This window comes from Oncorhynchus mykiss, chromosome 15 (assembly GCF_057628025.1).
Source record: "Oncorhynchus mykiss isolate SJ-2025 chromosome 15, ASM5762802v1, whole genome shotgun sequence".
Lineage (NCBI taxonomy): Eukaryota > Metazoa > Chordata > Actinopteri > Salmoniformes > Salmonidae > Oncorhynchus > Oncorhynchus mykiss.
In genome coordinates, this window is record NC_143036.1 from 45105858 (window position 1) to 45129081 (window position 23224).

A 23224-nucleotide genomic window follows, 5' to 3' on the forward strand; every position below is an offset into this window, starting at 1 on the left:
CTGATGTTCGTGACTTTATTATTTTGACAAAGTGGACCGCGTTTCATAACAATCTAGAGAAGATCTATGGATAGAGTCCATATACAAGCGACAGAAAACACTCAAATTATATAAATGTTTTGTGAAAATTGTAAATGGATGCTTAATCATTCACAGGTTGAGTTCATAAAGGAGTGCACTGTGAGTGTGTATATGGGCCATACAGACTTGTCAATTACTTCAGAGCTCTCTACAGATTGGCGTACCTATAGAAAGTAGAGCTAGTCGGCTCTCTACAGATTGGCGTACCTATAGAAAGTAGAGCTAGTCGGCTCTCTACAGATTGGCGTACCTATAGAAAGTAGAGCTAGTCAGCTCTCTACAGATTGGCGTACCTATAGAAAGTAGAGCTAGTCAGCTCTCTACAGATTGGCGTACCTATAGAAAGTAGAGCTAGTCAGCTCTCTACAGATTGGCGTACCTATAGAAAATAGAGCTAGTCAGCGCTCTACAGATTGGCGTACCTATAGAAAGTAGAGCTAGTCAGCTCTCTACAGATTGGCGTACCTATAGAAAGTAGAGCTAGTCAGCTCTACAGATTGGCGTACCTATAGAAAGTAGAGCTAGTCAGCTCTCTACAGATTGGCGTACCTATAGAAAGTGGAGCTAGTCATTTGACACTGGGGGGGTTGTTTATCTGGCCCGGGTTACCCCGGTGGGAGGAGTTTGAATTGGGTGAAAAGTGACTTCCCCCCGGGCTTGAGCCAGGTACCCCGCTATGGCTAATGGCAAAGTCAGCTCAAAACAAAAGTGACGTAATTAAGCACATGGAGTGATGCGATTGTTTTCTTAATGCTTTATCAGAATTGAAACTAGTTCATTTTCTGGCAAAGAGATGTATGTTTCTGGACGATGCACCATGCTGCCTTGTTGACAACATGACCGAGCTACGCAGATTACTGTTAGATCTGAGAAGGGTGCTCCTCCCTCCCAGCTTTTGCCCGGTTCAACCCGGGCCAGCGTAATAAAACTCCCTCAATGTAAAGAACAGTAGCCCTGGTGCTGAACTGTTTCTGCGTTCAACTGCACTGTTGCCTATTAAAGTGAGACAAAAGTGATCTAAATCCAAAACACTAACTAACCAAATGGAAGGTAAACAACACAATGATGCACAGCTTTGAGTGACATGAGAAAAACATGAGACTATTTCAATGCAACAGTCAGTGAAAATAAATGGGTGGGATAGGATGTTTGAGAGCATTGCATTACAATATAAATATAGTCATTCTGCATACAGTACATTCTGCTGTCCGCAATACTGTCAACACACATTGCCAGGGATGTACTTTACCCTCAATTACGATGCAAACACCTGCATGAATAAAAGCAAACCCATTCCCTGGCACAGCTCTTACAATGAAACAATCTTTACCATAGTTCTTGTACATTTTCAAATCAATTTTCTTTTCATGACCTGTCATATGATCTCCTCCAGATCGCTTTGCCTGTCCCAGTCAGGTGGTTGTTCCATTGGCAGCCCTGCTATGTCCTCAAACACTGGGGCGTAGGTGTGGAAACACACACACATGTTCAGGAGCTGCTCCCAGTGTTGAAGGGAATCTCCAGAGTCGGCCGTCCTAGTCCTGTACTGGGCCTGAGAGGGGGGCACAGGCAGGCTCTCCACTGGTTCTCTGGGGGTGGTGATCAGTGTCCGCTCCTGTAACAAGCCCTGGGCGCTTAGTAGAGCGAAGTCCCTGTCAAAGTCGACCTCTGAGCAGGTAAAGGAGCTGTGGGTGTTGCTGTCCATCCCTCTGTTTATCCCTCTGGTAGGTCTGCCAGGCCTGGGCCATTGAGCCAGCTGATGTAACTGAACACCCACAGGGCTGTTCAGCTTCCTCACCTCCTCCACAGAGAGACAGTGAGGAGGACCCCTCAGCCCTGGCACTACCAACCTCCCGGGGAAGCGCTGCTCTTCATCAGCTACCTGGCTCAGCGACCCACTGGCCATACCACATCCTCCGTCTCTGGAGACTCTTTGGTCAGGGCTCTGCCACAGCTCCACTGGCCTCTCTCGGTCATCTGGATTTGGGGAATCTGGCGTTTTCTTCTGACATCCCCTCAATCCTCCCCTCACTCCAGTCTCTGTCCTCTCCCAATCTGTGTTGTGGAGAGACCCAGTGAGCCTTAGAGAGCCAGTGTCAGATTGGAACACACTGTAGACACTGTCTATCTCGTAGTATTCCAGCTCCTCACTGTGTCCACCAGCCTCCACACCTGGCCTGGCTGTACTGTAGCCGTCCTGGACAGCCTCCCTCGGTTTGTCCGCCCGGATCCCGTCAGGTGGCTTCCCTCTCACCGCAGGTACAGAACTAGTGGTCCTCGGGCCTTCAAAACAAAACGCTCCGTTGTCTGTCCCTTCCTCTCCACATTGCGGTGAGCCACTTTCAGCCTGACGCTTCTGTGGCCGGTGGCAGCAGGCGTTAGCATTGCGTCTCCCCAGGCAGAGGAACACACCCAGGCCCAGGCAGAGGAGGAAGGAGGTGATGGGGAGAACCACGCCGATGACCCACAGAGGAGCGGAGGGGCCCCTGAGGGCCTCCTTATCAGAACACACTCCTGCTCCTCCCCGGAAGTCCTCTGGTGGAGGGGAGGAGCAGAGCTCACAGGAGCCAGCCGTGAGGCAGATACAGGAGCTGTTCCTAGTGCCAGCCGAGCCACCGCAGGCTGGAGCAGTGGGACAGGGCAGAGAGAGGCAAGGTAGTATGGCGTTGGTGGGGACATCCTCAGGGCAAGTGGTGGAAACACAGGAGCCTGGATGTACCAGAGGAAATGTGTGTTACAGTATGGATAGGTAAGAGGAGGAGCCTATCTGTTAGATTTAATGTGTGTGTGTCAGTGACTCACATGAGGGAACACAGGAGCCTGGGGACTCACAGCTGGACTGAAGCAGGGTAGAACTGGGCCAAACCTCCACTATCAGACTGTAGCCGCTGACTGGCAGGAAATGGCCATTGTATCGGACATACTCCACACAACCAGAGAACCCTACTGAGGGGAGACAGAGGAAACATACTTGCCTGATCCCAAAACATGCCCCTAACTGCTAACCCCCTAGGTAGCTGTGTAATGTTTTTTTTTAAACTGGACATAAATCATTATGGTATGATTGCTCCACTTTGCCTTCAAAGAGGTCAAGTGTATTTCTGAGATGGGAGTTAATCACTTTATTTATTTTTGACAAGACAGATATAAGTAAAGATTGAGTGAAGCGCAGACAGTTAGCGACGGGGGCTTAAACCCCCGTCGCTAAGGGGGAAACGAGTTCAGAGTCGGGAGCTTAGACTGCTACACCAGACACTCCAGCACAATAATGTGCATTTTTGACCATATTGCAACACCTGTCCAATCCACTCGGATCTATGAAACTACATAGGAGGTAGGATTTGGGATTGGCTGTACATCTTCACACTGCAGGTCAAGACACATGAACACTTAATATCCTGAGAACACGATTACAGTAATACACTGTTAATGAATACACAGCTCAGCATTATGTAATTGACTGACAAACTGAAAGGTATTCCAATTCTAACCTTAACCATTAGTTGTGAAAATGCTAAACTGACCGAAGATCAGCATCTAAGGGCAACTTCATCCTACACCATTTCTTCCAACCTGGGCGCTTGATTCTCGTGTCTCGGGGTGGTGGTGGAGTCGCTCCAAGGACGATCTTCTCCACATTGACAGCACTTAGGTCCAGAGCTCCGTCATTGCTGGTGTTCGTGACTGTCTGTCCGTCCATCAGAAGGACAGTGGTCTGTCCAACTGTGGAAAGATGGAGGACATGCCAGTCCCCGTCCGCCATGCTGGTCTCTGAGGCTACCTAGCATGATAAATAATGATATTTAGGTTAAAGCACCGACAGCTAACACATATTGAGAAAGAGGCCCATGCAGGAATTGAACCCCAACTCTGGTGTTGTCAGCAGCACCATGCTCCAACGCTGGTGGTTACCTCTGAGAGGACGTCTGACCTTCTGTCTCTGGAGACGTACAGAAGGTTTCCATCCATCACCTGAACGTGTCAACGGAAACTTGGTTTAGAATACGGACAGCTAAGAGTTAACACTTTACTCCGGAAATGCAGACTCCAACAGAACTATGAATGTACAGTACATTTGGAAAGTATTCAGACCCCTTGACTTTTTACACATTTGGTTATGTTACAGCCTTATTCTAAAATGGATTTATGCAAACTGAGCATTCGGGGGAGCAGAGCCTTTGTCAGGGAGGTGACCAAGAAGGTGACCGATGGTAACTCTGACACAGCTCCAGAGTTCCTATGTGGATATGGTTGTCCTTCTGGAAGGTTCTCCCATCTCTGCAGCACTCCACCAATTAGGCCTTTATGGCAGAGTAGCCAGACGGAAGCCACTCCTCAATAAAAGGCACGTGACAGCCCGCTTGGAGTTTGCCAAAAGGCACCTAAAGGACTCTGACCATGAGAAACAAGATTCTCTGCTCTGATGAAGCATTTTGGTGGCAGCATCATGCTGTGGGTGTGTATTTCAGCGGCAGGGACTGGGAGACTAGTCAGGATCGAGGGAAAGATAAATGTAGCAAAGTACAGAAAGATCCTTGATGAAAACCTGCTCCAGAGCACTCAGGCACTCAAAATAAAGTTACTATTAAGATTATCCTACCAACGGGACATTAAAAACTGTAACAGAGACTTGGCTGAACGAAGAAACAGACAATATAGAGCTGGCGGGATTTTCTATGCACCGGCAGAACCGAGATGCTACCTCTGGTAAGATGAGGGGTGGGGGTGTGTGTCTTTTTGTCAATAACAGCTGGTGCCCGATGTCTAATATTAAAGAAGGCTCAAGGTATTGCTCGTCTGAGGTAAAGTACCTTATGATAAGCTGTAGACGACACTATCTACCAAGAGAGTTCTCATCTGTATTATTCGTAGCCGTCTTTTTACCACCACAAAGCGAAGCTGGCACTAAGACCGCTCTCTCCCTCAATGTGAGCAAGACAAAGCTGATCGTGGACTACAGGAAAAGGTGGGTGTAACAGGCCCTCATTAATATCGACCAGGCTGTCGTGGAACGGGTCGAGAGTGTCAAGTTCCTTGGTGTCTACATCACCAACGAACTATCATGGTCCAAACACACCAAGACAGTCATGAAGAGGGCACTACAAAATATCCCGTAGGGATATCCTTGTCTCATCGCGCACTAGCGACCCCTGTGGCGGGCCGGGTGCAGTGCGCGCTAACCAGGTTGCCAGGTGCACTGTGTTTCCTCCGACACATTGGGGCGGCTGGCTTCTGGGTTGGATGCGCGCTTTGTTAAGAAGCAGTGCGGCTTGGTTGGGTTGTGTTTCGGAGGACGCATGGCTGTTTTCTCTGCTACCGCACGGCAAGCGGTACTGGAGCGCCAAGTCTAGGACCAAAAGGCTTCTCAACAGCTTCTACCCCCAAGCCATTAGACTGCCGAACAATTCATAAAAATTGCCACCGGACAATTTACATTGACACCCCCCCTCTTGTACACCGTTGCTACTCGCTGTTTGTTTGTTACCTATGCATACTCACTTCACCCCCACCTACATGTACAGATTACCTCAACTAGCCTGTATCCCTGCAATTTGACTCAGTACCGGTGCCCCCTGTATATAGCCTCGTTATTGTGTTACTTTTTATTATTACTTTTTATTTTAGTCTACTTGGTAAATATTTTCTTCTTCTTGAACTGCACTGTTGGTTAAGGGCTTGTAAGTAAGCATTTCACGGTAAAGTCTACACTTGTTGTATTCGGCGCATGTGGCAAATAAAGTTTGATTTGATTCGGGGTGAAGGTTAAGCTTCCAACAGGACAACGACCGTAAGCACACAGTCAAGACAACGCAGGAAAGGCTTCAGGACAAGTCTCTGAATGTCCTTGAGTGGCCCGGCCAGAGCCCGTACTTGAACCAGATCTAACATCTCTGGAGAGACCTGAAAATAGCTGTGCAGCGACCGCTCCCCATCCAACCTGACAGAGCTTGAGAGGATCTGTAGAGTAGAATGGGAGACACTCCCCAAATACAGGTGTGCCAAGCTTCTAGCGTTATACCCAAGAAGACTCGAGGTTGTAATCACTGCCAAAGGTGTTTCAACATGATACTGAGTAAAGGATATGAATGCTTATGTAAATGTGATCTGTTTTTGTTTTTTTTTACAAATTTGCAGAAGTTTCTAAACAACAGTTTTTGCTTTGTCATTATGGGTATTGTGTGTAGATTGATGAGGGAAAAAACGATTTAATCAATTTTAGAATAAGGCTGTAACATAAAGTGTGGAAAAAGTGAAGGGGTCTGAATACTTTCCGAATACAGTGTATACGATTCACCCCAAATGGCACCCTATTGACTTTATAGTGCACTACTTTTGACCATGGCTCATAGTGCTCTGTCAAAAGTAGTGCACTACAGAATAGGGTGCCATTTGGAACCACAGATCACCCAAAGAATGCAATTTAAGAAGCTCCTCCCCTCCATTGCAAACTCAATTTTCCATGTCCTATAACTAAACTGCCTACAGTAGCAAGAAAAAGTATGTGAACCCTTTGGATTTACCTGGATTTCTGCATGAATTGGTCATCAAATTTGATCTGATCTTCATATAAGTCACAACAATAGACAAACGGTGTGCTTAAACTAACAACACAGATATTGTATTTTTCTTGTCTATTTTGAATACATCATATAAACATTCACAGTGTAGGTTGTAAAAAGTATGTGAACCCCTAGGCTAATGACCTCCAAAAGCTTATTGGAGTCAGGAGTCAGCTAACCTGGAGCCCAACCAATGAGACCAGATTGGAGATGTTGGATAGCGCTGCCTTGCCCTATAAAAAAACTCACAAAATTTGAGTTTGCTATTCACAAGAAGCATTGCCTGATGTGAACCATGCCTCGAACAAAAGAGATCTCAGAAGACTTAAGATTAAGACTTTTTGAGTTGCATAAAGCTGGAAAGGGTTACAAAAGTATCTCTAATAGCCTTGATATTCATCAGTTCACGGTAAGACAAATTGCCTATAAATTGAAAAAGTTCAGCACTGTTGCTACTTTCCCTAGGAGTGGCCATCCTGCTAAGATGACTGCAAGAGCACAGCACAGAATGCTCAATGAACTTAAGAATCCTAGAGTGTCAGCTAAAGACTTACAGAAATCTCTGGAACATGCTAACATCTCTGTTGACGTGTCTACGATACGTAAAACACTAAACAAGAATGGTGTTCATGGGAGGACACCGCGGAAGAAGCCACTGCTGTCCAAAAAAACATTGCTGCAAGTCTGAAGTTTGCAAAAGAGCACCTGGATGTTCCACAGGGCTACTGGCAAAATATTCTGTAGACAGATGAAACTACAGTTTAGTTGTTTGGAAGGAACATGCAACACTATGTGTGGAGAAAAAAAGGCACAGCACACCAACATCAAAACCTCATCCCAACTGGAAAGTATGGTGGAGGGAGCATCGTGGTTTGGGGCTGTTTTGCTGCTTCAGGGCCTGGACAGCTTGCTATCATCGAGGGAAAAATAAATTCCCAAGTTTATCAAGACATTTTGCAGGAGATGGTTAGGCTATCTGTCCGCCAATTGAAGCTCAACAGAAGTTGGGTGACGCAACAGGACAACAATCCAAAACACAGAAGTAAATCAACAACAGAATGGCTTCAACAGAAGAAAATACGCCTTCTGGAGTGGCCCAGTCAGAGTCCTGACCTCAACCCGATTGAGATGCTGTGGCATGATCTCAAGAGAGCAGTTCTGAACTGAAACAGTTTTGTAAAGAGGAATGGTCCAAAATTCCTCCTGACCGTTGTGCAGTTCTGATCCGCAACTACAGAAAACGTTTGGATCAGGTTATTACTGCCAAAGGAGGGTCAACCAGTTATTGAATCCAAGGGTTCACATACTTTTTCCACCCTGCACTGTGAATGTTTACACAGTGTGTTCAATAAAGACATGAAAACATATAATTGTGTGTGTTATTTATTTAAGCAGACTGTGTTTATCTATTGTTGTGACCTAGATGAAGATCGGATCAAATTTGATGAAATCCAGGTATTTCCAAAGGGTTCACATACTTTTTCTTGCCCCTGCACATTCAAATTCTCTGAACACATACCGGTGTTAACATTATCGGTATTTCACTGAGAAATATCTCTAATCTCACATGAAAGTCTCATGTGCGGCAGGTAGCCTAGTGGTTAGACCGTTGGACTAGTAACCGAACGGTTGCAAAATCGAATCCCCCAGCTGACAAGGTAAAAAAATCTGTCGTTCTGCCGCTGAAGAAGGCAGTTAATCCACTAGGCCATCATTGAAAATAAGAATTTGTTCTTAACTGACTTGCCGTGTTAAATAAAGGTAAAAAAAATATATAATAAATGTGCAGCTCACCCTGAGCTCAAAGTGTCCTTTCCTTCCCAAAACGAACAGCAACACTGCGTCTCTCTCCACAGTCTTCACCTTGACTTCTATCTCAGAGAGATCTCTGCTGGTCTCTGCCTGTCCTCTGTCTTCGTCCAGCAGGTCTCTCAGCTGCTGCTCTCTCCTGTAGCTCTCTCTGACTACATATTCTATGTAGCCGCTACTGCCCAGCCGTAACACATGCTCCTCTGAAATCTCTGTCCGAAATAAAATACTGAACAGGTTGGTCACACCATGAACAGAAGCACAGTCAGGTTTAGTGGTACTGTCGTACCAGGAAGGCTGGGGTTAATTTGTTTTTTAATTCAGTCAATTCAGGGAGTAAATTGTGTAAATTGCCCATTGTTTTTGATAAATGTTTTCTTGAATTGAAAGCGGAATTGTCCCCATGTGTGTAGGCCAGTACCTGTGTTACAGGTGGTTCCAGTGTAGTGGTGTGTACACTGACAGATGTAGTGAGACCAGAGGTCCTGGCACACTCCTCCGTTCAGACACGGACCACTGAAACACGGAGACACTGCTGCTCGAGGACACCTAGTGACCATACCATCCATTGGTTATACTGTATGTTAACTGTCAATAGGACTATACCATCTATCTGTTGTACTGTATGGATTCCCTCATCTGACTTAAGATTTTGACAACAACCGGTGGCTTCTCTACAGCTACGACAACTGTTACATCCCACCATTTTAGGCTAAATCCTGAATGGCACCCTTTTACCTATATAGTACACTTATTTTGGTCTCACAGAGGATATAAATCTGAGCTCATACCTCTCCAAGAAGTTGTAGGCCGCCAGAGCTTTGGTAAGCCCTAAAGGTATACCATTTACTTTCATGTTTCTCACACAGCCAACAAAGTCATGAGTCTGGACTTGACCAGGACGCAGCAGAACAGACTCAATAGACCTGACTCCCCCAAACGTCATGTTACTGCCGCCAACGTCCAGGGTCCTGGGAGGGACAGCAGGGACCAAGAACACAATGTTGTAAGTGAGAATGAATAAAACACATTGATATGACATTAAATTAAACACAACCCACAAACTCGGCAAAAATAGAAATGTCCCTTTTTCAGGACCCTGTCTTTCAAAGATAATTCTTAAACATCAAAATAACTTCACAGATCTTCATTGTAAAGGGTTTAAACTCTGTTTCCCATGCTTGTTCAATGAAAATGCACCTGTGGAACGGTCGTTAAGACACTAACAGCTTACAGACAGTAGGCAATTAAGCACAGTTATGAAAACTTAGGACACTAAAGAGGCCTTTCTACTGACTCTGAAAAACACCAAAAGAAAGATGCCCAGGGGTCCCTGCTCATCTGTGTGAATGTGCCTTAGGCATGCTGCAAGGAGGCATGAGGACTGCAGATGTGGCTAGGGCAATAAATTGCAATGTCCGTACTGTGAGACGCCTAAGACAGCTCTACAGGGAGATAGGACGGACAGCTGATCGTCCTCGCAGTGGCAGACCACGTGTAACAACACCTGCACAGGATAGGTACATCCGAACATCACACCTGCGGGACAGGTACAGGATGGCAACAACAACTGCCCGAGTTACACCAAGAACGCACAATCCCTCCATCAGTGCTCAGACTGTCCGCAATAGGCCGAGAGAGGCTGGACTGAGGGACCTGTTATAAAGGCAGGTCCTCACCAGACATCACCGGCAACAACGTCGCCTATGGGCACAAACCCACCGTTGCTGGACCAGACAGGACTGGAAAAAAGTGCTCTTCTTTTTTTTATTATTATTATAATTTATTTTATTTTATTTTACCCCTTTTTTCTCCCCAATTTCGTGGTATCCAATTGTTGTAGTAGCTACTATCTTGTCTCATTGCTACAACTTCCGTACGGGCTCGGGAGAGACGAAGGCTGAATGTCATGCGTCCTCCGATACACAACCCAACCAGCCGTACTGCTTCTTAACACAGCGCGCATCCAACCCGGAAGCCAGCCGCACCAATGTGTCGGAGGCTACACCGTGCACCTGGCAACCTTGGCTAGCGGCACTGCGCCCGGCCCACCACAGGAGTCGCTGGTGCGCGATGAGACAAGGAGATCCCTACCGACCAATCCCTCCCTAACCCGGACGACGCTAGGCCAATTGTGCGTCGCCCCACGGACCTCCCGGTCGCGGCCGGTTACGACAGAGCCTGGGCGCGAACCCAGGGACTCTGATGGCACAGCTGGCGCTGCAGTACTTAACCACTGTGCCACCCGGGAGGCCCAAAAAAATTGTGCTCTTTACTGACGAGTTGTGGTTTTGTCTAACCAGGGGTGATGATCAGATTTGCGTTTATCGTCGAAGGAATGAGCGTTACACCGAGGCCTGTACTCTGGAGCGGGATCGATTTGGAGGTGGAGGGTCCGTCATGGTCTGGGGCGGTATGTTCACAGCATCATCGGACTGAGCTTGTTGTCATTGCAGGCAATCTCAACGCTGTGCGTTACAGGGAAGACATCCTCCTCCCTCATGTGGTACCCTTCCTACAGGCTCATCCTGACATGACCCTCCAGCATGACAATACCACCAGCCATACTGCTTGTTCTGTGTGTGATTTCCTGCAAGACAGGAGTATCAGTGTTCTGCCATGGTCAGCGAAGAGCCCGGATCTGAATCCCATTGAGCATGTCTGGGACCTGTTGGATCAGAGGGTGAGGGCTAGGGAGGTGGGTTTAATATCTCACAGCAAGAACTGGCAAATCTGGTGCAGTCCATGAGGTGGAGATGCACTGCAGTACTTAATGCAGCTGGTGCCCACACCAGATACTGACTTTTTTTTTAATTTTGACCCCCTCTTTGTTCAGGGACACATTATTCAATTCCTGTTAGTCACATGTCTGTGGAACTTGTTCAGTGTATGTCTCAGTTGTTGAATCTTGTTATGTTCATACAAATATTTACACAATGTTAAGTTTGCTGAAAATAAACGCAGTTGACAGTGAGAGGAAGGTTCTTTTTTTTTCCTGAGTTTATAATTTAATAATGAGTAGACGAGTACCTTTTGGAGCCAATGCCATTACTTTGAGAGAGACAAAATCCAGTAGCCTTCACATCAGGACAGTGGTCCACTTGTAGAGAGCCTATCTGTAAGATGAAAACAAAAATAAGTGTGTGCGTGCATATATGTCTGCATGTACCATATGTGTTTATGTCTGCATGTACCATATGTGTTTATGTCTGCATGTACCATATGTGTTTATGTCTGCATGTACTGTTAACGTGTTTGTGTGTGGGCCGCGCACAAGCATGCCCTTGGGACTCACATTTCCTATCCTCCTGACGGTGATGCTGTGAAAGCGTCCATCAGCCACCTGCCTTTCCGTCTGCAGACGGACAGCTCCAGAGCCCAGGTCATATGAGAGACGGACCCTCCCCTTCACAACCTCCAGTGCCAGGTACTCTACACTGCCCGAGCCTGATACCATGGTCAAGGACCATAAAGGAACATTTATTTTTGTTGGTGTTATCCTCAAGAATTTTACAACAATACAACGTTATTGTCCATTAATTACACCAAACAACAAAAATGTGTTTTCTGCTCCATTCTCAATCCCCCCCAGACAGCACACATCAAACACAGAGTTTTTAAATGCAGTGTTTCACTGTGTAGTTTTTACACTTAGTTTTTTATTCATAGAAAATAAGTCAAACCAATCCAGCTACCTGCAGGGTTATACAGCAGCAGGCTGTTCTGCTGCAACGTGGCCAGCTCCAGGGAGATGAAGTTACTCCTGGGATCTAGAGGAGGAAACTCCATATAGGACAACTCCTCAAAGCCATAGCTGTCCTCTTCGCAGTGGATGCCACTCACACCTGAGGGAGAAGACAAAGGCAAATCTAGAACTAACAAGAATCCTGAAAATCATTGTGAGAGGAGGATCAGGACTGAAATTTTGTAGGGATTCAAAGAAATCCTTTCAGCATTCTGATGACACATTTTAAGGACTGAGCACCCATTCAGTAGCCTCGCAAGCCGCCTGATCTCACGAGTTTACATTAATGGTTCGCTACACAGTGTAGCACAACAATTAAGTCAAGTGTATGTATGTTGGTGTGACAAGCGTTTACAGCTAGTTTAATGCCAGGTCGACATAATAACCACAAATACAATCATATGAGTGACTTAACCAATGTGCTGCCCAGCCTGGACAAGAAGTGTGTACGTTAACAGCTTGTATCATTTCTCACCAAAAGGGCAATGACATGTGTATCCTGTCAGACCATTGGTGCAGTTGCCTTGGAAACAAGGTGCTGATGCGCAGTGGTTAACGGAATGCTCACAAAAGTCTCCTGAAAAGAACAACGGGTCAAAGAGTTCACACTCCAAATCCTCTCTCTATCTCTGTTTTCAGACAAATGTCAAAAATAATTCCGTACAGTATTTGGAATTGCTACAGTACCGTTTGTGTGTAAAGCCATTGTAGAATGCCGGTGTTCATCTGACATCTTAGTGTTGTGGTAACAATTAGTCTATTAGTAAGTTGATCTGAGAATTGGAACCTCCAATTCCCAAACCCTCAGTTTTAACATGAATTTGTCATGACTGGATTACATGCATTATAGAGTCAATGTTGAGATTCAGGTTCAATATGACTTACCCTCATATCCAGGACTACAGTCACAGTGAACCCCATCCTCCGTGTTCAGGCACGTCCCTCCGTGTTGACAGTGGACCCCCAGGCAAACATCCAGGGCAGCTGAGCAGTACAGGCCAGAGAAGCCCCTCCTACAGTGGCAACGGAACCCCCCTGGGTTATTAACACACACGCTTTGTTTCTCGCAGGGTCTCTCGTCACACTCATCCACGTCTAGTTCACACAGGGTGCCAGCGAAGCCCGCTGAACACAAACAATTAAAGATCTCATTCTGCGGCGACACAAAGATGACCGACGGGCTCTCCAGGACGAAAACCTCTGGGCCGATGTGGACATTTTTGTTGCAGGTGGCGCCGTTCAGACAGGGGTTGACGAGGCAGGGGTCGCTGGTGATGTAGGACAGAGTGATGTTGCTCTGAGCTTCCAGGAGTTTCTGGTGGGCAGCAGAGATACTGCTGGCGACCTCTCCATTCAGGTACTGACCGTTGTAACTCTTCACCGCAGCCAGGAGCAGGACTTTATCACCTGTAGGCTTAATCCCAAACATGTGAGTCTTGGAGGCCTGCAGGTTGAACAGGCTGTCCAGGGCTTTGACAAACTTCAAATAATTGAGAGACAAGAAGTCTTCGACCGAGGTGGACGCCACATAGAACAGTATACAGCTGTCCATGGAAGCGTTGGTGAAGCCTTTGTAGTTCACGTAGATACTGTTGTTAACGGGAGGGTGGAGGTGGTCGGTGGCCTCAATTGTGATGTTGTACGTAGCTTCTCCCTGGTATGGAGAAGACCAGATATCGCAGGTGCCGTCAGGGATCGTGAACATGTTAAGAGGTCCGTTTCTGATGCTGCAGTTAAACGTGTCCACCACATCCTGGTCCTCGGGTCTGACGTCGCCGATGAAGCCGCCGGGGAAGGCACTGCCATAGTACTTCACCTCGATGTAGACGTTCCTTGGGACCGATGGGTTATCGTTCTCATCCTCGACTCTGACGTTAAACATCGTGGTGGAGGACAGCGGAGGAGTCCCTGCGTCACTGATTACCACCGACAGATGAAACACAGAGTTGACCTCCCGGTCCAGAGGTCTGGAGGTGGAAAGGACTCCATCAGAAGTTAGGGTGAAGCTCCTCCCTGAGGCAGGCTGGACGATCCAGTAGGAGAATGGCCCCTGGTTGGGAGGTAGATCAGCATCAGAGGTGTTGAGCCTGGCCACTATGGTACCAGCAGGCTGGTTCTCCTTCACCTGTCCATGTATGTTGACTAATGTGGGAGCGTTGTCATTAACGTCAGTAATGGTCACCACAATTTGAGCAGTCCCAGTGGCTGGCGGAGAACCCTGGTCTGTGGCTGTCACAGTCAGGTTGTATAGGGGCCACAGTTCCCTGTCCAGGGGGGCACTGACAGACACAAGTCCACTGACAGGGTCTACAAAGAAGGATGAGTTGACATTTCCATCCGGGATGCTGTAGGAGAAGCGGCTCCACTCTGGGACAGAGTCCTGGTCCAGGGCAACCACTCTGATAACAGAATTCCCCACAAGGCTGTCCTCCCTGATCTCCGCACTGTAGAGCCACGAGGAGAACTCTGGTGGGTCGTTAGTGTCCACTATATTGATGTGGACCAAGGCTTCGTCCACGTCTAGCCCTGTGATGACGCCTCGGTTCTTAGCTAGGATTCTCAGGGTGACATGGCTGTAGCCCTGCTTCCTCAGATCAGTGGTGATGTAGATCTCTCCGCTCTGTTCATCTACGTCGAAGCCTGTCCATCGGCTTTGTCCAATGAGCAGGTAGAAGACCAGTCCGTCCAGGCCTTCGTCAGAGTCAGTGGCGGTTACCTTGCCAACTCTAGTTCCAATAGATACATTCTCGGAGACGGACAGGTTGAACTTGTGCTGCAGGAACGCTGGGCTGAACTCGTTGACTCCTAAGACTTGGATATTAACGTGCACGACGCTGAATGAATGGCGGTTTTCTGCGTCTGAGGCCTTGACAGTTATTTCGAAGGACCGCTTGAGCTCAAAGTCAAAGATATCCAGAGTGGTGACAGTGCCGTTCCTGGAGTCGATGGCAAACTGGCCAGAGTGTCCACTGGCCATCAGTGAGTAGGTGATATATGCATTGGCGCTTGAGTCTGCATCGGTAGCACCGACCTGGAGGACCGGTGTCCCAACCGCAGAGTTCTCCAGCACTGAGGCTGTATACTGTGACAATGTGAAGACCGGAGGGTTGTCATTCACGTCACTGACATTCACGGTCATGATTACCGTCCCAGTCTTAGAGATCCAGCCTCCGTCTTTGGCGGTGATCTGAATACGATAAACTCCTTGTTTCTCATAGTCCAGCCTTTCGACTAGGGTAATCAACCCTGACCTCTGTCCTAAAGAGAACGGTGAATATTTGTTTCCTGAAGTTATAGAGTATGAGAGCACACCATTGACACCATCGTCTCCGTCTTCGGCCTGGACTTTCCCAATGACTGACCCCACTAGCAGATCCTCAGGGATGGAGAAGGTAACATACGTCTCTGAAAACTGCGGGGAAAACTGATTCTCTCCTGTAACCTCAAATTGAACAACAGCCTGTGATGAGAGAGGAGGGAACCCCTGGTCCTTTGCAGTAACTATGAGCATCAACAGTGAGTTAATGCTTTGCCTCAATGTCCTATTAAGCATCAGTCTCCCATCGTCCATGTTTATTACAAAAAAATCTGATGCGTTACCTCCGGCGAGACTGTATTCTATAGTAGTGTTGCTTTTGCTGCGATTGGAGTCCCGGTCCACGGCTGTTAGCCGCACCACCTCGGTTCCCATGGTGATGTTAAAGGGGATGGACAGGAGAGGCGGGAAAGGCAGGAAGCTGGGAGGGAAGTGGTTATACTGAACAACGGTTACAATGACCATGGAGTTACTGTATGAACGAACATTGCCACAGTCAGAGGCTACAACCGTAATACTAAAGCTCAGAGAGGCAGACTGATGTAGTAAAGATATGGGTTGCTTGGTGAGAATATCCCCAGTAGACGCATTGACCCAGAAGTGCTCACTGGGAGGGTCGATCAGATACACAATCTGACTGTTTTGTCCCAGGTCAGCATCCATAGCGAGAACTCGCATAACAAATACTTCCTGGGCCCTGGTCTCAGTGACAGTAGCGGTGTAGACCTGTTTAGTAAAGACAGGTTTGTTGTCATTAACATCGGTTACGTCTATTGTCACGTCTGTACTAATGGTCCAAGCTGAGTCGTTGGCATTGACTTTCACCACATAATGGTCCTGGGTCTCCCTGTCCAGGGGCAGCAACACTGTTATACACCCACTAGTCTTATCAATACTGAAGGGAAGAACGTCATCCCTCTGGTCAATTATGGAATAAGTCATCACAGCATTGGCACCGATGTCGTCATCTGTTGAGACGATCTGTAAAATGGTGTGTCCGATAGGAGAATCCTCAGTTACCTCAGTGAAGAAGATCTGTGTAAACCGAGGTGCGTGGTCGTTTGTGTCCACAACCACCACTAGCATGACTGCAATGTCTTTATAGAAACTGTTGTTTTTGTCTGCCGCTACGATGGTTAAATTGTACTCAGGTATTTCTTCGCGGTCTAAACTCGTTGTTGTGCTCAGCATGCCATTTTCTGAGTCGATGGTAAAAACATGATCAATGTTGTTCCGCTCTAAAATGCTGTACTGCACCTTTCCATAACTCCCAGAGTCCGCGTCGATGGCGAGCACGTCACACACCCACGTCGCTGGAGAGTTCTCCAGTACCTCACACCTATATTCACGCTGAGTGAATTGCGGTGCGTTATCGTTCACATCAGTGACATTCACGTGAATCTCTGCATAAGAAGAGAACGGTGGGGAGCCTGCATCTCTGGCCTCCACCAGCAGTAGAAACTCTTTGTTGGTCTCATAGTCCAGAGGGTGGTGGATGGTCAACTGGCCAGTTTCTTGGTGGAGGCGGAACAGGTGGTCAGAGTCTCCAGACACCAGGTAGAAGGAGACTGGACCTGCTCTGGAAGTCCTGGCTGAGACCAGAGCTACCAAGGTTCCCTCTGGGTCCTCTTCAGAGAGCGATGGTCTGAGAACATCTACACCAATTGTGGGGAACTCTGAGGCATTCTGGAATCTGGTAAGGAGAGAAAAGAAGAAGAGGAAAATGCAGAGATGAGTTGGTGATGTGCCGGCTGGCAGGTCATCACCACAGTTAAAGAGCAACCCCCCCCCTTTATACAGACCTTCCCCACAACTCCCAAAGCAGACAAATACAGATTAGAACTTTGAACCTGATGGTAACAGTTGTTGTGTCAAATTTAGGATGGTCTCCCCCGTCTTCCACGTGCACGTTGATAGTGAAGTCGTTTGTCCCTGCGAGGGCACCAGTGGTGAAAATGGTTCCCCTGTGTGGGCTGATGAAGAACTGGCCAGTGTTCTGCCCGTATAAGAAGAAGTGAAGCTGTGCATTGATCCCTGAGTCCCCATCCACTGCTCTCACAGCACACACAACAGACCCTGCAGAACACGGGCACAAACAGCATTGAAACAAATCATAAACACATTGTACACCTATCATAATCGCATTAATAAAGGGCATTTGTAATAATATGATTTACTTTGTTTTCCTTGTTTATCTATGATATCTAAAATGGCTGCTGTTACTAAACCCCCTCACCTGGAGCAGATCCAGCCGGCATGTTAGCCACATAGGGGCTGTGGAGGAACTGAGGCCAGTGGTCATTGACATCCGCAACCAGGACAGACACCTGTACAGAGCTGGACAGCTGCTGTGTGGGGTGTGTGTCCCTGGCCACCACAGTCAGTCTGTAGATTGCCACCGCCTCCCTGTCCAGCACGCCAGTGGTCAACAGCTCCCCAGACGTGTCCTCAATAGAGAAGGGTCCATCAGCACTCTCTATGGAGTACCTGGAATATAGGTAACCATCACATTACAGCAGTGAATCAAACAGGATCTGACCATATATTCTTTCTCAACTCCAGTGATGAGGATCCACAGGACTTCAGTCAAAGGAACTGTACCTTATTTGTCCATTGACACCTTCATCCGCATCATAGGCAGTGACCATGGCAAACACTGTGCCTGCAGGGCTATCCTCATAGACAATGGTGGTGTAGACCTCCTCACTAAACACTGGCCGGTTGTCATTCATATCGTCCACTACAACATGGACTGTCACAGTCCCTGTCAGAGGCGGCAAACCTGAAGAGACCAAACAAAAGAACAATATCAACAGCAACAAAAAGATAAACAGCCTGCAGGTATTATGCTTTATTACTTGCTATAAGCATGTATGAGTTTTTATTTTGCGATGTCTCGACAAACATAAAATAACATCTTATTCCATATTCATTACTGCTCAGAGATAGCTTAGCTAAATCCTACATCACACACAAATCACTGCAGCCGGATTTCACAATGTGATATACAGTGTACAATTTAGGTACAGCTCTCATGTGTATACATTATACTTGTAAAGCAGAAAAAACTGAGTTCTGATATTTCTTAAAGGAACAACATGTTTTTGTCGTACGGAAGCAGAGATCCTGATCACCTGAGTCGACAGCCATGATGTCTAACTTGTAGAGAGATGTCACCTCCCTGTCCAGGCTCTGTAGTATGTGAAAGGTGCCGTTTGGCGACAGAGAGAAGAGACCCTCCCAGTCTCTATCTATGAAGTACCTCATCTGGCTGTTCACCCCTAGATCATCATCCCTAGCTGACACCTGGTCACAATTGGGGGGAGGAGGGGGGCGTTAAGATATTACTGAAAGGCAACAGGTATAATATATTACTAATGTATTACTTGTATTGTATTCAACTCATGATACTACTGTATGTCATGTCATAATGTATGTCATGTGGCAATTGTTTAACAGACTCAAAATGGCTAATAATAACTCAATCATCATTATGAGATTACACTAAATGACAAATCTTACAATGCATTATGGCCGCATCAAAATTATATTGGTAACATGATGTGATTGTCTCCTGTCATAACATCAATCATAGCCTCTCGTGACAGACATATCGAGGAGCTGGCCAATGCATGATGGAAGATTTGGTTCTGTGTTCTGAGATGAGCTGCCACATCATCTGTTTGTTCATATGAAGCTGGAGGGTAGTTCAGTCAGATTACTCCAGGTCCTAACCAGGTCCTTATTATAATGACTTACCTAACTAAATAAGGGTTTAATAATAAACCAATAACCCTACCACAGCAGTTACCTGGTGGGTGAGCTGAGATGGGTCTCCGCCGTTCTCCAACACATGGAGCGTCAGTGTGTCTGGAGAGAACAGCGGGCTGCAGTCATTGACATCTAGGACAGTGATGTTGACCACAGCAGTGGCTGACCTGGGCATGCTGCCCTGGTCCATGGCTGTGACGGCTAGCAGGTGAAAGGAGTCTCTCTCTCTGTCCAGCCTGTCTATCAGGGAGATGACACCTCGGACTGAGTCCACCAGGAACGGACTCCCCTGAGACAGCTGATAGCGCACCTGTCCATTTAGAGTTTAGAGTTCTTATTGATCATGTTTGCAAAAACAGACAGACCTTTCAGAACATTAAAAACAAATACATGACCAGAAGTATGTGGACACCTGCTGGTCGAACATCTCATTCCAAAATCATAGGCATTAATATGGAGTTGATCCGCCCCCTATACAACAGCCTCCACTCTTTCTGGGAAGGCTTTCCACTAGCATTAGGAACATTGTTGCGGGGACTTGCTTCTGTTCAGCCACAAGAGCATTAGTGAGGTCAGGCACTGATGACGGGCGATTAGGCCTGGCTCGCAGTCAGCGTTCCAATTCATCCCAAAGGTGTTCAATGTGGTTGAGGTCAGGGCTCTGTGCAGGCCAGTCAAGTTATTCCACACCGATCTCGACAAAGCATTTCTGTATGGACCTCGCTTTGTGCCTGGGGGCATCGGCATGCTGAAACTGGAAAGGGCCTTCCCAAACTGTTTCCACAAAGTTGGAAGCACAGAATCTCCCTTCACTGGAGCCAAGAGGCCTAGACTGGAACCATGAAAAACAGCCCCAGACCATCATTCCTCCTCCACCAAACTTTACAGTTGGCACTATGCATTCGGGCAGGTAGTGTTCTACTGGCATCCGCCAAACCCAGATTCGTCCGTCGGACTGCAAGATGGTGAAGCTTGATTCATCACTCCAGAGAATGCGTTTCCACTGCTAGAGTCTAATAATGGTGAGCTTTACACCACTACAGCTTGGCATTGCACATGGTGATCTTAGGCTTGTGTGCGGCTGCTCGACCATGGAAACCCATTTCATGAAGCTCCCGACGAACAGTTCCTGTGCTGACGTTGCTTCCAGAGACAGTTTGGAACTGAAGACAGACGATTTTCAGGCTCTACGCGCTTCAGCACTCGGCGGTCCCGTTCTGTGAGCGTGGCCTACTACTTTGCGGCTTCCACTTGCCAATAGCAGCACTTACGAATTGACTTGTTGGAAAGGTGTCATGTTGATAGTCACTGAGCGCGTCACTGAGGCCATTCGTTATTTTCAAAAAAAATTGTACCCCCTTTCTCTCCCCAATTTCATGATTACAATCTTGTCTCACCTCTGCAACATGTCCCACCAAGCCACGCTTCTAAACACCTGCTTTCTTAATTTAGAAGCACCAATGTGTTGATGGAAACACTGTTCAACTGATGACCGAAGTCAGCCTGCAGGCGTCCGGCCTGCCACAAGGAGTCGATCGAGCACAATGAGCCAAGTAAAGCCCTCCCGGCCAAACCCCTATGGGACTCCTGGTCACGGTCAGCAATGAGACAGCCTGGGATCGAACCCCAGGCTGTAGTGACGCCGCAACACTTCAATGCAGTGCCTTAGTCCACTGCGCCACTCGGGAGGCCTCAGTGAGGCCATTCTACTGCCAATGTTTGTCTATGGAGATTGCAGGGCTGTGTGCTCGATTGCATACACTTGTCAGCAACAGGTGTTGCTGAAAGAGCCAAATCCACTAATTTGAAGGGGTGTCCACATACTTTTGTATATATAGTGTACATTAAATGTAATCCCAATATCTCTTGTCTGACCCTGGGACAGCTCATTGCTGCACCTGTCCATTAGACCCATTGTCTTTCTTGTGACCATGGGACAGCTCATTGTACCACACCTGTCCATTAAAGCCAATGTCCCCATCCAGAGCACGGAGCTGCAACATGCTGGTTCCTCTGGGGGTATCCTCTCGGACTGCCAGGCTGTAGTAGTTGTGTGTGAACTCTGGGTTGTGATCGTTGACGTCCTCTACATGCACTGCTAGGTTCATAGAGGAGGCCAGCGGAGGAGAGCCTCTGTCTGTCGCTGTCACAGTGACAGTCAGCGTATCCAACTGAATGTACATGACATTTACATTTCAGTCATTTAGCAGATCATTACGTTAAAGGGGAAGTTTACTATTTTACTATATAATGTTAGAAGGTTGGTTTACTTTAATAGCCAGTTTAAACTTCAGCTAACTTTAACTAGAAAAAAATCTGTGGGAGTGATAGGGGCATGGGGCACACAGGTGACAAGTAACATCAAACCAAGTAATTGCGTTGATTTTAGTAGGTTTCAGTGCCTGACCCTATCACTTCCATAGATTTTTAGTTAGTGATGGCTAAAGTTAACTGAAGTTTGTAATGGATTTTTAAAGAAAACCAAACCATGGATTACGGTTTCTCCTGACCCATAAACAATTTTTGGGGTGAGGAAAATATAAAGTGAGTTCAGTTTATTAGCAGATATTCAACTAAAAGAGGTAAGGTACTGGGGTCTAGTCTAGTGGTAGTGTTGCCAACCCTGTATGGCATGGCCTCTAGCAGTGGGGGTTTGATCCCCAGGTCTACTTGTATGTCCTCTATCTGTCTCAGGTGTATCACATCCCCTATCCCAATAAATAGATTCTAAATAGAAAGAAACCTACTTAAATAGGTAACACTACCACATCATAATGATCAATGAAAGTGAAACCATGCCACTATCAGCAAAATCAGTGCTAAAAAGAGTAAAAAATTTAAAAGTAGTCAATTTACCTGCTCTCTGTCCAGAGGCTGCTGCAGGTACAGACGACCATTAGTACTGTTGATACTGAACATACTGACTGACGTGTCCTCCAGGGTGTAGACGACGTCCCCGTTGGATCCTGAGTCCACATCCACTGCCTGTATCACCATGACAACAGCCTGGAGAGCAGTGTCTTCTGGGATGATGACACTACCGGCTGACGTGAAAGACGGCATGTTGTCGTTTATATCGTCTACATTGACGACAACACGTGCTGTGGCAGTCAGGCGTCTAGAAATGGACAGAGCACGATCGGTAGCCTGGACTGTCAGACGGTGGTCTGAGCTGCTCTCTCTGTCTAACTCTATGTTTAGGCAGAGAGCACCGTCTGGATTGACCGAGAATGTAGTGTCGCCATCTTCGCCTGTCACTTCTATGTCCACCTCTCCGTTCATACCTGACAGACAACATCAAGGAGGATTATTCAATACTAAGGATAGGATATCTGAAAGATACATCTTCTATAATATCATGTAGTCTACCAATAAAATGGATGGATGGATAACTATCATAATTTGAATACAAATGTGTAAAGTACAGTGTATTCGCAAAGTATTCAGACCCCATCTTCAGACTTTTTTTTCCCACATTTTGTTACATTAGACTTATTCTAAAATATAAATTTTAAAAAAAAATCTTCAATCTACACACAATAATCCATAATGACAAAGCAAAAACAGGTTTTTAGAAATTTTTACAAAGGTATTAAAAAACAAAAAACATAACATTTACACAAGTATTTAGACCCTTCACTCAGTACTTTGTTGAAGCACCTTTGGCAGCGAGTACAGCCTCAAGGCTTCTAGGGTATGACACTACAAGCTTGACACACCTATATTTGGGGAGTTTCTCCCATTTTTCTCTGCAGATCTTCTCAAGCTCTGTCAGGTTGGATGGGGAGCGTCACCGCACAGCTATTTTCAGGTCTCTTTTACCTGTTGTTGTTTTAGCTGTTTAGCTGTTGTTGTCTCACCCGTTGTCTTAGCTAGCTCTCCCAATCAACACCTGTGATTACTTTATGCCTCCCTGTATGTCTCTCTCAAATGTCAATATGC

At 46.8% G+C, this 23224-nt stretch overlaps 2 protein-coding genes across 2 annotated transcripts in view; both read right to left on the reverse strand.

Moving 5' to 3' along the window:
• Positions 1-4: 4 nt before the first annotated feature.
• Positions 5-18817, reverse strand: LOC110490083 (protocadherin Fat 4). The gene is made up of 16 exons (XM_036945537.2): positions 18646-18817; positions 18113-18293; positions 17748-17998; positions 17362-17587; positions 13081-17204; positions 12671-12772; positions 12146-12295; positions 11746-11897; positions 11481-11566; positions 9242-9421; positions 8872-8999; positions 8436-8662; positions 3994-4053; positions 3655-3862; positions 2884-3027; positions 5-2790 (listed from the first exon to the last, which is right to left on the reverse strand). The coding sequence occupies exons 1-16, from the start codon at positions 18776-18778 to the stop codon at positions 1457-1459; spliced, it is 7686 nt and encodes a 2561-aa protein (XP_036801432.2). The 5' UTR covers positions 18779-18817; the 3' UTR covers positions 5-1456.
• A 469-nt stretch (positions 18818-19286) lies between these two features.
• The window catches only part of LOC149977808 (protocadherin Fat 4-like), a 42316-nt gene continuing 38378 nt past the window's right edge, over positions 19287-23224 (reverse strand). Inside the window, exons 4-6 of the mRNA XM_090199021.1 lie at positions 22139-22566; positions 21181-21453; positions 19287-19592 (exon numbers count right to left, since the gene is read on the reverse strand). Of these exons, the coding sequence (XP_090055147.1) occupies positions 19287-19592; positions 21181-21453; positions 22139-22566 (1007 nt within the window). The remainder of the gene's footprint in view (positions 19593-21180; positions 21454-22138; positions 22567-23224) is intronic.

Coding starts and splice junctions, on each gene's coding strand:
- LOC110490083 (XM_036945537.2), bottom strand. CDS start 18,778: ATGAGGTACTTCATAGATAGAGACTGGGAGGGTCTCTTCTCTCTGTCG. Junction 9,000..9,241: donor GCCTACAACTTCTTGGAGAG/GTATGAGCTCAG, acceptor TATGGTCACTAG/GTGTCCTCGAGCAGCAGTGT. Junction 3,863..3,993: donor GGTCAGACGTCCTCTCAGAG/GTAACCACCAGC, acceptor TTATCATGCTAG/GTAGCCTCAGAGACCAGCAT.